The sequence below is a fragment of the Macaca mulatta genome, chromosome 7 (assembly GCF_049350105.2).
Source record: "Macaca mulatta isolate MMU2019108-1 chromosome 7, T2T-MMU8v2.0, whole genome shotgun sequence".
Taxonomy (NCBI): Eukaryota; Metazoa; Chordata; class Mammalia; order Primates; family Cercopithecidae; genus Macaca; species Macaca mulatta.
The window spans coordinates 55,306,884-55,322,664 of NC_133412.1; the positions used below are offsets into that span (position 1 = coordinate 55,306,884).

At 38.8% G+C, this 15,781-nt stretch overlaps 1 protein-coding gene across 19 annotated transcripts in view; it reads right to left on the bottom strand.

The window, feature by feature from the left end:
* PEAK1 (pseudopodium enriched atypical kinase 1) overlaps positions 1–15,781 on the bottom strand; it is a 305,159-nt gene that overhangs the window by 55,144 nt on the left and 234,234 nt on the right. For 18 of the 19 annotated variants that reach the window (XM_015142802.3, XM_028851202.2, XM_077940025.1 and 15 more), the window contains one exon: positions 7,585–10,834. In XM_015142802.3, the coding sequence (XP_014998288.3) occupies positions 7,585–10,721 (3,137 nt within the window). In that variant the 5' untranslated portion in view covers positions 10,722–10,834. Of the gene's footprint in view, positions 1–6,543; positions 6,827–7,584; positions 10,835–15,781 lie in introns of those variants that run through there. The other variant, XM_077940028.1, reaches the window with a different exon arrangement.

Consider the following 15,781-nt stretch of genomic DNA (forward strand, 5'->3'; position numbering starts at 1 on the left):
AACCAAGTGTTATTGGTTAAATAACACTAAAATAACCATGATTTTAGTCACTAACCAAGTGTTTACCACCACAGCTTATTGAAAGAACCACTAAAAATGGTATTTGTCAAGAAGGAAATTGAACCCAGAAGGTAGAAGTAAAATGAAGAGGGTACTTGGCCATTCTAAAGAGATTAGGTTACCAGAGGCAAGAGATTAGGCAGAGAGCTCAATCAGCAAATACATTAGTAAACAGGTTAGAGATGATGGTAGTTTGGACCAGGGTAGTAGAAGCAGAGATTGGAGAGAAGTAGATAATTTGGAATATATTTTGGAGGTTGAATCATCCAACATTTTGGATGTCGGGGGTAAAGGCAACAGAAGAATCAAAGATGACCCCTAGTTTTCTGGCTTGAGCAACTGAATGAATGGAGGGCCATTTACCAAGAAGGGAAGAGTTGTGATGGAACAGATTTGTAGGGGAAAATTAAGAGTTCTGTTTTGGATATGTTTCATTTGAAGTGGAGATATCAAGTGGAAAATTGCACATGATTCTTGGGGGAAGAGATCACGGATGAAGATAGTAGGGTCATCCGAATATTTATAGTTCAAAAATTTTTGATACATGATGATGTTTAGCCAGGGGTTAGCTACTAGGGTTTAAAGAACCCCTTTTTGGTATCTGATTATAATGGAAAAAAAAGAGTTGCTTCAAGATAATAGGGGGAAGTGAATAGGGGCAGAGACGGAACAAGATTGGTTATAAATTGGCAACTGTTGAAGTGTGGTTTTATAGTAAATGGTGGTTTACTATACTAGTCTATCTACTTTTGTACATGTTTAAAATTTTCAATCATAAAAATTTTAAAATAAAATAAAAAAAAAAGAGAGGACAAATTTTAAGATAGTCCCAATTAAAAGGTAATCCAGTAGAACTGACTGCAAAGTCAATATTATAAACAAGGCACTTAGAAGAAAAGGAAGCCAGAATAACTAGAGGTTCATGAATAAGAGGATAAGATTAAGCCCAAAACGTTAAGATTAAAAGGTAGGCAGATGCCACATATGTAGGATCTTCTTCAGTGTGGGGAGTTGGGGGATATAACTAGATTTACATTTAAGAAAGAGTAGGCGGCTGTTCTCAGAATAGATTTCAGGGGGCAAGATATTAAGCAAGGATGATATTAAATTCTGGTTCCCTAGAATAGTTTTGTAATGAGGTCAACTCCTATTGCTAGATATATGCTGATGTTTTACAGATACTATATATTTAGTACTCAAAATACGTCTATAAGGTAGGTATTATTATTCTTATTGTATAGGTAGGGAAACTTTAGCTCAGAGAGATTATGTCAAAAGTTACAACTACTCAGGGGTAAGTCAGAATTCAAATCTTTGACTCCAGTGCTGGCATTCTTCCCACTATGCAGTATTATTCCCCAATGTGATGGGGAACCAAAGACTTGCAGAGATGGTAGGTAGGTATCATTTTAAAAACGATAGCTGGGAAATTCCTAACTGGTCACAGACCAGATTAACCACCAAATTAGTTTCTCTTAATCCAAACTAGCCACATAGAAATGATGTCTGGGTATACATTCTTGAACTAAAATTTGACCCACTAGTATCCCATCTTCTAGTCTATTTTCAATATTACTGCCAGAAAATATTTTATTTAAAAAATCATGCTACTTTCCTGCTTAAAAACTGTTTCCTCTACAAAATCTACAAGATAAAAGCCAAACATTTCAACATGTCATTTATAGCCTGTCTCAGCACTTCTCAAACTTTTTGGTCTCAGGATTGCTTTGCACTCTTAAAAACTGAGAATCACATGGACTCTTATTTGTACAGGTTATATCAATTGACGTTTATACGAGAAATTGGAACTGAGAACATTTGAAAATAATTAATTCATTTTTTTAAAAAAAACTTTTTTTGTGGCAACACGGATGGAACTGGAGGACATTATGCTAGGTGAAATAGTGCCAGGAACAAAAGTTAAACACCACATGTTCTCACTCATATGTGGAAGCTTAAAAAAAAGTAGATCTCATAGCAGTAAAAAGTAGAAGAGAGAATATGAGAGGCTGGGAAGATGGGGGAAGAAAAGGATAGGCAGAGATTTGTCAAAGGACACAAAATTACAGCTATATGGGAGAAATAAGTTCTAGTGTTCTATGGCACTGTAGGATGACTATAGTGAACAGTCATGGATATGCTAATTACCCTGATCTGCTGACTTTACATTATATGCATTGTAGCATCACTATGTACACCATAATTATGTGCATTAGGTATAATTTAAGTATTAAATAAAAATTTAAAAATAAGAAAATAAACCCAGTACATATTAACCTAAATAATATTTTCTCAAATCTTTTCAATATCTGGCTTAACAGAGGACAACTGAATTCCCTTATTTGCTTCTGCATTCAATCTGCTGTGATATGTTGCTTTGATTAAAGTATATGAAAAATATCTGGTCTCACCCAGATTCATAAGCAGAAAAAGGAGGAGTATTTTAATAGCTTTTTAGATAACTGTAGACATTCTTTGGTACCATACCAGAATTTGATAAGTGGTAGTTTCTTAAAGGTTAGTTGCAATGTGAAATCTGAAACCGTATCAATAAACTTTCTGTACTCAGTTGCATTAAAAGCCATTGATCTATCTTGCAGTTTGAATGGATTTTACTCATGTATAATTTTGTAATATGATGGATTGGGTTATTTGGAAATTATTGGTTTACTGAGTTAATGCAGATCCTCTAAATGTTGACATATTTCATTATATAATACTTTTAAAAGTTTGCAAATTCAACCACCAATCTCATCAGAAGAATGTTTAAGTATTAGAAAGCTGTTGAGGTCATGGTGGCAGACATAAGTTTTTAAAAATTCTAATTTCTGCTTGAAAACTTGGATTTTATATCACTGACAACAAATACAGTTACTTGTTTTCCTTGAAGTAATAGGTTTGTTATGTTCATTCTTGAGAAAATATCTGCCAAACACTCTCAGATTTGAATAACTACAGTTTGTCTGTCAGTTGTTCTTTCAAGGTAGTCCATGAAAAATGGGGCTAGTTCAGCTTCACAACTCAAACTATTTCACAAGTACTTTCGTTTGAGAAAACCATCATACTTTGTTACACAGCAGAAGTATTCTATGTGTACTTCCCATTTAATGACGCAGAATTTTTAGGAAGACAGGTACTCCAGGGTTCAGATTTAATTTACTACATCACCAAGGGCATTCTTACAGAGTCTCACCCTGTCACCCAGGTTGGAGTGCAGTGGCGTGATTATGGTTCACTGCAGTTCTTGACCTCCTGGGCTCAAGCGATCCTCCCATCTCAGCCTCCTGAGTACCTGGGATCACAGGCACACACCACTATGCCCAGCTAATTTTTAAAATTTTTAGTAGAGACAAGGTCTCTCACTATGTTATCCAGACTGGTCTCCTGAGCTTAGGTGATCCTCCCACCTTGGCCTCCCAAAGTGCTGGGATTACAGGCATGAGCCACTGTGTCTGGCCCACCAAGGATATTAAGTGAAACTCACTTGAAAACAACAACAACGACAACAAACCCTTCTAGTACAATATGGTGCCATGGCTTTGATTTATGCTAAGATGCAAGTAGTTTTAACCACTATTGTTTAAGCACCATCAGTGCAAATGTCAACACATAGAAAAAGACAAGCGTCTTTGTATTATTATAAAACTAGTAATGATGGCATGATCACTATTTGACCTTACACAGATCATACTTTAAGAACAAATGGACTATTTTTAAATTTTAATTTAAAAAATTTAAATTAACAAATAATAATTGTATATATTTATGGGGTAAAATGTGATGTTCTGATATATGTATATGCTGTAGAAAGATTATTTAATAAAGTTACTAGCAAATCTATGACCTTATCTATTTATCTTTTTTTTGTGGTGAGAACATTTAAAATCTACTTTTTTAGCAATTTTGAAATATGTAATATGTCATTATTAACTATGGTCACCATTTTGTACAACAGATCTTTAAAACTTACTCTTCCTGTCTAACTGGAACTTTGTACCCTTGGCAAACATCTCTCCTTTCCTCATCAACCCCACCTCACCCCAAAGCCTCTGGTTACCATCACTCTATTCTTTCCTTCTGAGTTTGAATGTTTTAGATACACTGGATTATTCATTATCCTTTTCTAGCCACATGTCCTGCTTCTGTTTGCCACCAACCTCACCTTTGTGACTTTGCATATATTGTTCCTTTGGCCTACAATGTCTTTCCCAACCAGCTGGCAAAATCCTATTTGTCTTTAAAGATCTGCTTTGGATTTTATTCCTGAGAAGTCTGCACTAAACTGATTTAATCACTCTGCATGTTGTTTTAGCATTTATCCATTGAGGGTAGAGGGCCAACTAACATTTTTAAGCACTCAATGTGTGCCAGACCCTGGGATAAGCTTTTTATATGTTTTCTAATAAAATGTTTAACTTACTTCTATGTGATAGATATCTTTATAGCCTTATACACTGAAGGATCAGACAGACAGTTGAAGTCCAAACCAAGCCCATTATTTCAGGATAATGTTTCCCCCTATTTGTTCCAGGGCCTCATGGCAAATACATGGAACAGTTAAGGCACTCAATTTATATTTCCTAAACAGTTAAATAAATGGACATAGTAACAATCTAATCCCATAATGAAAGGGTCTATAAAGTTCCTCATCTTTCAGAGCCTGAGGTCTGGCCTTTAGTACAGTATTTTTTCATTTTTCATTCTTCATTCCTTAGATACAGTTTACACTTGAAATATTCATTTACTTATGGAAAAACTGTATTTTCATTTCTTTCAGCAGTGTGCTCCCAGCCGTGGGATGGTAATTTAATGATCACACTGCCATCAAGCCTGAAACACAAATGTTGACATTTGATGGTAATGTTTTCCTTATCAAAGTTGCTCCAAGTAAATACCAATGGTGTATTCAAGTAAATGAGGCAATATTGAAAAAGCAAATGGTATATATTTTTCAATATGAATATTCATGTTTTAAACTTTTCAAAAAGTAAAAAAAAGCTGTCGAATACCTCTTTTTCTACTTAGTCTGGGACATTATGAAATGTGAAAATTCCAATGTGCCTTAAAGAAAAGCTTAATATCTCAATCACTGCTTTACTCAGACTATAGCATGTATCTTTAGAATGGTGGTGAGACCAGCAGTTCGAAGTGTGACCCAAGGGCCAGCAGCATCAGCATCACCCAGGCACTTACTAGATGTGCAAATTATCAGGACCCACCCCACACCCACTGAATCAAAAACTCTAGGGGTGGGGCTCGGCAATCTGTGTCTTAACAGCCCTCTAGATGATTGTGGAACATGGTTAAATTTAAGAACCAATGGGCAAATGAACTGTGTTATTTGGATTCATGGATGTTAACTAGAAAAAATGGATAAATTTTGGAAGACCTGACTGGTGTTTGTATCACCTAATTGTGAAATAAAAGCTGTATAGTAAGGGGTCTGCCAAGCTCAGGGCCTGGGCTGCCCTCAAAACTGTATACCATGGCATGCAGCCAAAGGAGAGAGTCTCATTCCACAGAAAGAAGCCAGATCATTTCTTGACTGTGCCTTCTAAGATGTGGATAAATACCTACAGTGATAATTAATCAGGAATGACGCCATGTAAGAACTGACTACCATTCCCTCCTATATAACTCCAACCATTTGCTGTTTAAACTGCCCCTTTTCTAAATAAAACAGTCACCTGAAATACATGGTGCTTTTTTTTTTTGAGATGGAGTTTCACTCTTTTCGCCCAGGCTGGAGTGCAATGGTGTGATCTTAGCTCACTGCAACCTTCACCTCCCGGTTCAAGTGATTCTCTTGCCTCAGCCTCCCAAGTAGCTAGGATTACAGGCGCCTGCCACCACACCCAGCTAATTTTGTATTTTTAGTAGACATGGGTTTCACCATGTTGGCAAGGCTGGTCTCCAGCTCCTGATCTCAGGTGATCGCCCGCCTTGGCCTCTCAAAGTGCTGGGATTACAGGTGTGAGCCACCACACCTGACCCTGAAATACATGTATTTTATTACTACTGGAGTACATTCTGTCATTGAATACCTTACCTTGGAATATAACATTCAACTACCAATGACAAGACTACTTTTCCTAGGACTATCATCCTAGTTGCTTTGTTACTACACGGATAGAAGGAAAACAGGGACTTGTTAGCATTTTGACAACAATTTGGAGGTATGTGAAAAGCTCATTTTAGTAAAGAATGTATATAAAACTTCCTAGCATTTTGCTAGGAAAAGTAAAAGCATTAAGTGTTCACTTCATTTTTTATTATACTTTTCTAAAGAAAAACGGGTAAATCTGCCCCATCCATCAGAATTTGCGATGTTTTGTCGGAAAGAAGGCCAGGCCAGGTAGAGGTTTACTTTAAGTCAGGAGGGAGAAGGACTCAGAATCAGATGAATGGAGTACTCAGGGCATATCCTTGTTTAAGAATAAAAAGGACAGGAAGTATAGGGAAATCATCCTATTTGTCACAAACTTGGGATAAAAGTTCCTTGTTTTTATTGGCAGTTAATTCATTTTGTTTACAATATAAATAAGAAAGAAAAACTTAGGCTTCCAAAAACATATGTGTTTATGTGAATGATTACAAGTGAGAATATAACAATTTTGACCGATCTTGTGTTTGTTAAGAATGCAACATTATAAGGAGGATACATGCTTTAGAATGAGACAGATTGAGGTTTGAATTCCAGCTCTGACAAGTACTAGCTTTGTGACTCTGTTCAATTGTTAACTTCCCAGGTTTTCAGTTTCCTTATCTGAAGAATATAGCAAATTTATAAGGATTTGAGATAAATATTAATATATACCTTACACAGAACAGGTGATCAATAAATAGCTACTAAGGTGTTAAAGAAAATGAATGCCTAGAGAACTGATTTGGGTATGCAATCTGTCTAGCTGAACCAAGGATTATAGTACTGGGTCTCAGTCTCAATACTCAACTTCTCCTATTTCACCCACATGCTAAATAACTATAAATTGCTTGCTTACCACCCTCCATTTTTTTCCACAACATTTGGAAGGACAGAAAGAGACAGCAATAAAAAAACAAACATTCCCTTAAAATAAGTAATGCATATAGAGATAACACCTTCATAAAAAACAAAAAGAATTGCTGGAAGAGTTTTATTTCATTTACAGTGAGGGAAAGAATAGTATTACCATTTATTCATTTGATCCTGTTTCTTCCTCACACTACCATCACATTTCAAAACAACATTTTATCGCTATTAAGGTGTTACGGATTTGCTTTTCTATGTTAAAGTTCCTCTGCATTCACCAGAATGCAGTAGGCTACTTAAGCCAAAGATCCAGGACTATAAACCTTGTTCAGTACAATAAGCTCACTTTAATACTATTCTAATCTTGGAATGCAGTTATAAAGATAGATGATGGCCACAGAGTGCTACTTACAAACAGAAATGGCTCTTATGCAATCTTAAAAGATATAAAAAACTTAGCACCTGAGAATGTGTTAAAAAATTCCCATATTCTGCCAGTCTATTTTACATACCTGAGAATCTTTTTAGGAATCTGTGATGGAGAAGAATGACCCCTCTTCTTCTTCTCTGAGTCCTGTAGTAATGCATTCTCTGCTCTACCCTTCTCCATGACTGCTGCCTGGTCTGCCCCAGCCTTGCTCTGATCCACACTGAGCTGGCCTTGAGCAGGGTCACACCTGTACATGAAGACAATGGCTGGTTTCTCACTGGACTCTCCTTTTGCCTCTGTGAACCAGTGATGGCGCTGAACTGGAGGAGGAGGCAGCATGTGAATGACGGTGCCATCCAGGCCCACCAGTTTCCCTTTCTCTCGCTCTTTCTCTTTGTCATCCTCCTCATCTGTTTTCCGACGGCGGAAGAAGCTTTTAAATGATATCCAGCGCTTAGGCTTTGCATCAGCTGCCCGCCTGCTGCCTTCAGAGTGCAAAACTGATTCAGCTTCTGTTGACCTGGTAGGGCTGGTTGGCTTGGTCCAGTTGGTGAAATGCCTCTGCAAAAGGTTACTTGCATGGTAAGGAGAGGAAGTAGAGCGTGGTGGGGGAAAGGGAGGTGGTGGCTCACTCTGGGGGCTAGTCACTAATTTGGAGGGAGAAGGGGTGACTGGCTTTATGGATGGGTCTTTCTGTACTTTGGTGGTAAGACTGTCTGTGGTCTGAGGTGCTTCAGCCTCACCACTAGGCTGAGATGTAAAGAGAGATTTCGGCCGGACTGGCGTACTCTTAGGTGTACTCTTAGCAACATCAGCATCTGGAGGAATGGCATAAAGCTCTTCCACACTGCAAGCTTTAGGGCCAGATTGAGGTGTTTCTGGAGGAGACTGTGGGGGTTGGATTGAAGCCACGATCTGCGAAAGCACTGTGCTTGCTTTCTCTCTGGTGCTGCTGCTGCCCACCATCTGAGACTCCTGAGTGCCTTCTGTTTTGGCCACAGGCTCTTGAGTGGTTCTCTGGATCTTTGCTGGGGAGCTGTGACTGGAACTATAGCTTCTCTGTGGCGAAGACTGACCTCTGTTGAGACAGTTGTTAAACTCTTGAACCTTCTGAGCCACTGAGCCCCTTTTACGCTCTGTGCTGTTTGAAAACCCTTTAGTTTGAAGACAGTCAGTGGTTTTGCTAGTGGTGTTATCAGGCACTTCGCTTTCAGTTTCTATTTCTTCATAAGTATGGCTTATTACACTTGTGGTTTTTTCCTTCACTGAGAGTTCTCCACTTGTTCCCAGAAAACTTTTGTAGATAGCTAGATTGTCATATGCATTTGGATTGATAACAATGGGAACTTTGATAGCATTTTTGGAACTCCGAGCATAAGTTGGCTCATCATGAATGATAATTGGAAAAGGTGGCATACCAGCATTGTTATAACTATTGAATTTTATTTCAGACAAATTAGGTGACTTAACAGGGATGGTTTTAGAGGAAACGTTTGTAGCTGTGGGTGATGTAGGTGCTGATTTGTGACAGTTTTTCCTTGGAGGAACATTTGGTCCAGTTCCACTAGTAATTAGTTCCACTTTAGGTATCTTTTGTCGTGGACTGGTGCTAGAAGTCCATACTTCCTGGTATCGAATTGCACTGGATTTTTGGAAATGGGCACTTATTTGTCCTGGTGTCAATGAAGATGATGTAACTGGAGAGTTTGGAGTAGATGAGCTTTTTGTCTTGGGGCTGTTAACAGGGCCCTCGAGGTGCTCAGTGGCCATGGCTGCTGACACATCCACGACAGTATATGGCTTGCACAATGGCTGTTCCAGATTCACAACTCGGTAGGGTTTTGCTTGCTCTTCTGTGGGGACAAGGTTTATGGTTACTGCTTGCCCAGCAACATCTGTAGAGGCTTTACTTTCTTCCTTCTCAGTTTGTACAGCAATCTTGCCATCCTTCTCTTCTAATCGGAGAGCAAGGACTGCTTTGTGGGTCTCTGGAACTTTTATTGAGCTTTTGGAAGCTTGTGATGAATCTTTATCCTGATTATTACTAGAGGGACTTTCATAATTGGGCTCAATTTCCTTCATGTCCTTAGAATCTCCTGGGTTACCAGGAGATATTCCCCCATTACAAATCTTCTGGGATAAACTACTGGCTGTCTCAGAACGTGATTCTTCTGTTAAAGAAGAATCTGGTGATGTGGAGTCAGATGACACCATGCTCTGAATGCTTCCTTGTCCATAAGAGACCACCGAATTTTCCTCATAACCATTTAGGATTTCATCATAGCTGTCATCATAGTCCACAGCACAGATTCTCTGCAGAGACTTGTTGCGCAGGGGGATGGTATTCCATTTTTTGTCCACAAAGAATCGAACAGGAGACAAAGTGTTTGCTCTGAAGTTGGCAAAGCGAGGTTGCCCTCTCATGCGAATCTCCATGGCCAACAGCTCTTCATCACTCTCATCCCAACTCTCGTGCTCCTCCTCCATGTTACTGAAAAGTGCATCCTCTTCACTCTCCTCGCCACTGGAAAACTCTGGGTAACAGAACCGGCCCCCTTCATTACTAATCACTTCCGTGCTCCCACTCAGAATAACACGCTTGCCCTGAGTATCCTTTATCCCACCTATCATGCAACTTGGTGGAAGCTTTCTTTCCAATGATCGTTTATAGCAATCATTTATTCTTCCCAAGAATGTTTCTCTGGAGTTTGTTTCATTTCCTCTTATCTGAGGGGCAGTATCTAAGCCTGCTATCTCCTTTAACACTTCAGTTAGTCCATTATTGTTATTTGACATCTTCTTCGCAGTATCATTATTGCTGTAAGGCTTAGGAACATGGCTAATTCCTTCGTCATCTTCATTATTATTGTTAAGTGGTTTCTGACTCAAGGCAGCTCTGTTTCGGTTCCACCCTATGATAACAGGTTTGTTCTCACAGTGTTCTTGGATGCCAAACTCACCACATATACTTTGCCCATCTGCCACTATCATAGTGGGCTTCACAGCTATAGTGGGTTTTTTAGCCACAGGAGGCCGGAAATTTCCGGTGTTCCTGATGCGGTGGTTATTACTGTGATTGGCATTAGTTTTCACATTGCCATGGGTGATGGGTGCCTTCTCAGGGTCTGGGGGGAGCTGGTGCAAACTTTTAGGTTTAAAGCAATTCTTGCATTCACCAGGTTTCCAAACGTGTTCAGTAAAGGTGTTACAAGCAGACATTTTTAAAAACAGAACTTCACAGACAATGTTTTCTTTCAGTGCATGACAAAACTTTCATCTGTTAGTTTTCACTTCCCCTATGTGTTACAGCAGCTCTTCTAAGAATGATCAATCTGTGGAGGGGGAGAAAGAAGAAAAAAGTCTGAATGAAAAAGGCACTATGAGACTTACCATTATTAGTGACTTGAAAAAACTGACCCCACTCCTAAACTTTTCCTTAAATTAAAAGATTGAGAGCTAAACTAATTTGGGTACTTCATAATTTTCCTTTAGTTGATCAGCATATTGGAAAGTGAGCTTTTTAACCATAATTTTATGTACTCTTATCAAACCATACGTAATCTTCAGCTTGATGTCTCTGTTGTAATGATTCTGTGAAATGAATCATTACATCCCTCCCAGAAATGCCTTTGATACCACTCCTTCTGTTATCCACCATTTTCTCTAACACTTCCCAGGCCACTATAGGTTCCTCTTCTTCCACCTACCCTTGTACATTTTAGACATTTCACAGACTCCTCAATCTCAATGCATTGAAAATGAGGCCTCAGGGCTGGGTGCGGTGGCTCACGCCTGTAATCCCAGCATGTGGGGAGGCAGGCCAAGGTGGGAAGATCACTTGACCCTAGGAGTTCAAGACCAGCCTGGCTAACATGATAAAACCCCATCTCTAAAAAAAATATAAAAATTAGCTGGGTGTGGTAGCACACGCCTATAGTCCCCGATACTCAGGAAGCTGAGGCTGGAGGATTGTTTGAGCCTGGGAGGTAGAGGTTGCAGTGGGCAGATTGTGCCACAGTACTCCAGCCTGGGTGACAGAGTAAGACCTTGTCTCAAAAAAAAAAAAAAAAAAAAAAATGCTGAAAAGGAAAGCAGGGGCCAGATCATGCAAGGCCTTTTAGGCTTTTAAAGATTACAGAGTTTATCCTAAGAGCAGTGGGAAGCCACTGAAGGGTTTGAATAGGGGAAACAACATAATCCAATTTGCATTTTAAAAAGACAGCTCTGACTAAAACCCATGATATTCTTAGGTATGTAAGTCCAACAAAATATGTGTAAAATCTAGAATCTATATGAGCAAAACTACAAAACACTGATAGATGAAGGGAGGAAGAAGGGGGAAAGGTAAGCAAATTATAGCCCAGAGGCCAAATGTAGCTCATTCCTGTTTTCATATCCCGAGGTTAAGGATGCTTTTTATGTTTTTAAATGGTTGGAAACAAATCAAATGGAGAATAATGTTTTGCAACAATTGAAAATTATATGAAATTCTAAATACAGTACCCACAAATAAAGCTCCATTGGAACGCCGGTCACACTCATTTGTTTACATACTCATTTGCCTATGGCTGCTTCTGTGCTACAATGGAGAGATAAGTAGCTATGACATGTGTGACACATAGACTGTATGCTTCACTTTTGCTGCTTTATGGCACTCTACAAATTGCAGGATTTTCACTGGTGCATCTATCAGCTGTGTGAAATGACATTTTTCAAAGATAATACATAAAATTATGAAATACCTAAAATTTCATTACAGATATGCATTAATAGATGAACATTTGTAATCAATTTTGATGAGAGGAAGTACTAACTTTGAATCCCCATCCAGCAAAATGTTATCTTCCCCAAAATGGAATTTTATTCTTCTCACTAGCAAACCTCTGTTATAAAATATTGTACCTAATTATATTTTGCATTTTATCAAAAAAATTTGCAGAAAAAAAAAATAATGATAAGAGAATGAAGACAAGCCCCAGAGTAGGAGAAATTCTGTGAAACATTCATATCTGACAAAGGACTTTGTATCTGGAATATATAAAGAACTTTCAAAACTCAATGAAAAGAAAAACCCAATAAAAAACGGGTAAAAGATCTGAGCAGACACTTAACCAAATATATACGATTTTTGATTTTTTTTTTTTTTTTGAGATAGGATCTCGCTCTGTCACCCGGTCTGGTGTGCAGTGGTATGATCACAGCTCACTGCAGCCTCAACCTCCCTGGCTCAATCAGGCCTCTCACCTCAGCCTCTGGAGTAGCTGGGACTATGGGCGCATGCCACTATGCCTGGCTAATTTTTCTATGTTTTTGTATAGATGGGGTTTCTCTATGTTGTCCAGGGTGGTCTCAAACTCCTGGGCTCAAGGGACCCACCTGCCTTGGCCTCCCCAAAGTGTTGTGATTATAGGCATGAGACACTGTGCCCGGCCAAAGATACATGGATTACATTCAAACAATATAAATATTGTAAATATAATTTACAATATTTACAATATTGTAGTAAATAAAATTTACAATATTTTAGTAAACATAATTAGCCATATGGAAATGCAAATTAAAACTACAATGTGCTACCACTACACGTTTATTAGAATGGTTAAAATAAAATTAAAACAAAAACATCTGATGCTAGCGAGGATGTGAAGCAATTGAAACTCTCATATATTGCTGGTGGGAATGTAAATGGTTCAGGTATTCTGAAAAACAGTTTTGCGGTTTCTTATAGAGTTAATCATAAACTTACCTTGGAGCCCAGCAATCCCACTCCTAGATTTACCCAAGATAAATAAAAACTTTTGTTTACACTAAAACAAATACACAAAGGTTTACAGCCAAAAGCTGGAAACAATCTAAATGTTAGGTGGCAGTGGTTACACAACTGCATACATTTGTCAAAACTCACAGAACCCGCCTGGCGCGGTGGCTCATGCCTGTAATCCCAGCACTGTGGGAGGCCGAGGTGGGTGAATCACTTGAGGCCAGGAGTTTGAGACTAGCCTGGCCAACTTGGTGAAATCCTGTCTCTACCAAAAATACAAAAATTAGCCACGCATGGTGGTGTACGCCTGTAATCTTAGCTACTCAGGAGGCTGAGGTATGAGAATTGCTTGAACCTGGGTGGCGGAGGTTGCAATGCGCCAAGGTTGCATTGGGCCACTGCACCGCAGTCTGAGAGTCTGCCTCAAAAAACAAACAAACAACTCATAGAACCACACACTTAAAAAAGGTGAATTTTACTACATGTAAATTTACCCTCAATAAACCTGACTTTAAAAAGACAGCTCTGCTGCTATGTAGAAAATGGACTTGGGAAGAACAGGACAGGAGGCTTAAAGGACTGACATAGGCAAACTAAGATCTGATGAGGATCTAGACTAGGATGTGGTGTCAGGGAAGGCAGAGAAACACGCAGGAATGACTGGATTCTGAAGAGTAAAAGGTATTGAGGTTTTGGGTTTATGTATTCAAATGATTTGTGGAGCCATTTACTGAGATGACAACATTGGAGGAGGTGCAACTTTTGAAGGGAAGATTATGAGTCCATATTTTGTCACCCTGCATACAAGAGAGTATATGAATTTAGAAGTCTGAAACATGGATGAGAATTCTGTGGTTCTCATCTGCTTAGGAATTACTAGTATAGAGATATTTAGGCTGAAAAGAAAATAGTGAGCTAAGGAGGTGGCCTTGGTGGGTGAACCAGGGAGAAGGGGCTAATTCCTCTCCCCTAACTGAAAACTAACAGCCAAGGTGTGATGACACAGAAGCCAGATGAGGAAATGTCGTGAAGGAGAAAGACAATAACTATTTCAAATGCTGCTGAGAGGTAACAGAAAATGAGGACTTACATACATGCCCACTGGACTTGGCAATGTGAGCTCATCAGTGACCTTAGCATGAACTATTTGGTTCAGGTGCGGATGGAAACCAGACTGCAGTAAGTTGAAGAATGAGGTAACAGAGCAATCGTAGATAACTTTTGGAGAAGAGTAGGCAGGAAGGAGAAGCAAGAAGGAGCTAGGAGGATGGGGGTCTAGAAAGGATTTTCTTATTTTAAGATGGGAGGACCTAGATAATGCTGAATGGTAATATTGGGGAAAGATACAGGCCAGGATGAGAGGCTGACAAAACAGGAAAGAGGGAAGAATCACAATACTTAGAATGTTAAAACTGTGCAGGTTGCTAATTCAATTGTGTTTTATGGAAAAAGGAATTGAAGCCTAGAAGAGAAAGTGAGTTTCCTAAGGATGCACAGTAAATAAAAAAGACCCAGAACTGGGACTCAAGGCTACGACTATCTACAATATGTTTTGTTTTTACCTTTTTTGGTAGATATTTTCTTCTTTTGTTGTATATATCACTGTGGAAACTCAGAAAAGCATAAAGAAAACAGAAACTATATGTAAACCTATTATTCAGAAATAACTTCTATTAACAGTTTGGGGCAGTTCCTGTCAGTCACCAAGAATTTAAATTAAAAAATTCCCTGTATACTTAGCACTGTGCAGCACTGAATACAAAAAAGAAAAAGGCATCTTGGCATAATATCTTGTTAACTAAGTTAAACAGACCTCTAATAAGAGTGGGATTAAGTTTTCTCTTTGTAAGTTCTACAATGTATTTGCTTTTTCAAAGACTAGCAGGTAATAGTAAAAATAATTCCCCACTTTGAGCAAAAGTGAGTTAATTCAGTCAAAAGATGGCTAAGTTGATTAGCAGCTATCACTTATCAACAGAATAGCCAAATGAGACTCACCAGGAAGACCATTTGATTATGTTAGTGTTGTGTGCACTAGAAACCCATCTTTCATATGACATTCGTTTACAAGTTTGTGTCCATCTGTATTCATCTGGTATAAAACTGAGACATGAACCAAGCAAACACCTTTAGCAAGCACCAGATGGAGCTGCTGTCTAAGCCACAAAACCTTAACTACGAGGGCTTCATTTTAAACACTAACTGTGTTTGGAGACAAAGAGGTGCACTTAAAGACACTGTCAAAACTATTTTAACCTACAACAGTTTCATAGAGGGGGAAGCTGTACCAGATGCAGGTCTGTCCAAAGAGCAATCCTTGGGTTTTACAGCCTTTGTGAAATGACTTCAATGGCAATCAATAACTAGCAGCTTTCCCTGCTCAACACCAACACTCCCCAAACGGGAAACTCCAGTCTCCAAAGTTATGCTTGAGAAATAAGAAATGTGTCTCCTGAGGCACTTACACAAGGAAATAAAACAGTCTATCCTGGTGTCTTCTATTTATTTGCCAGAACAG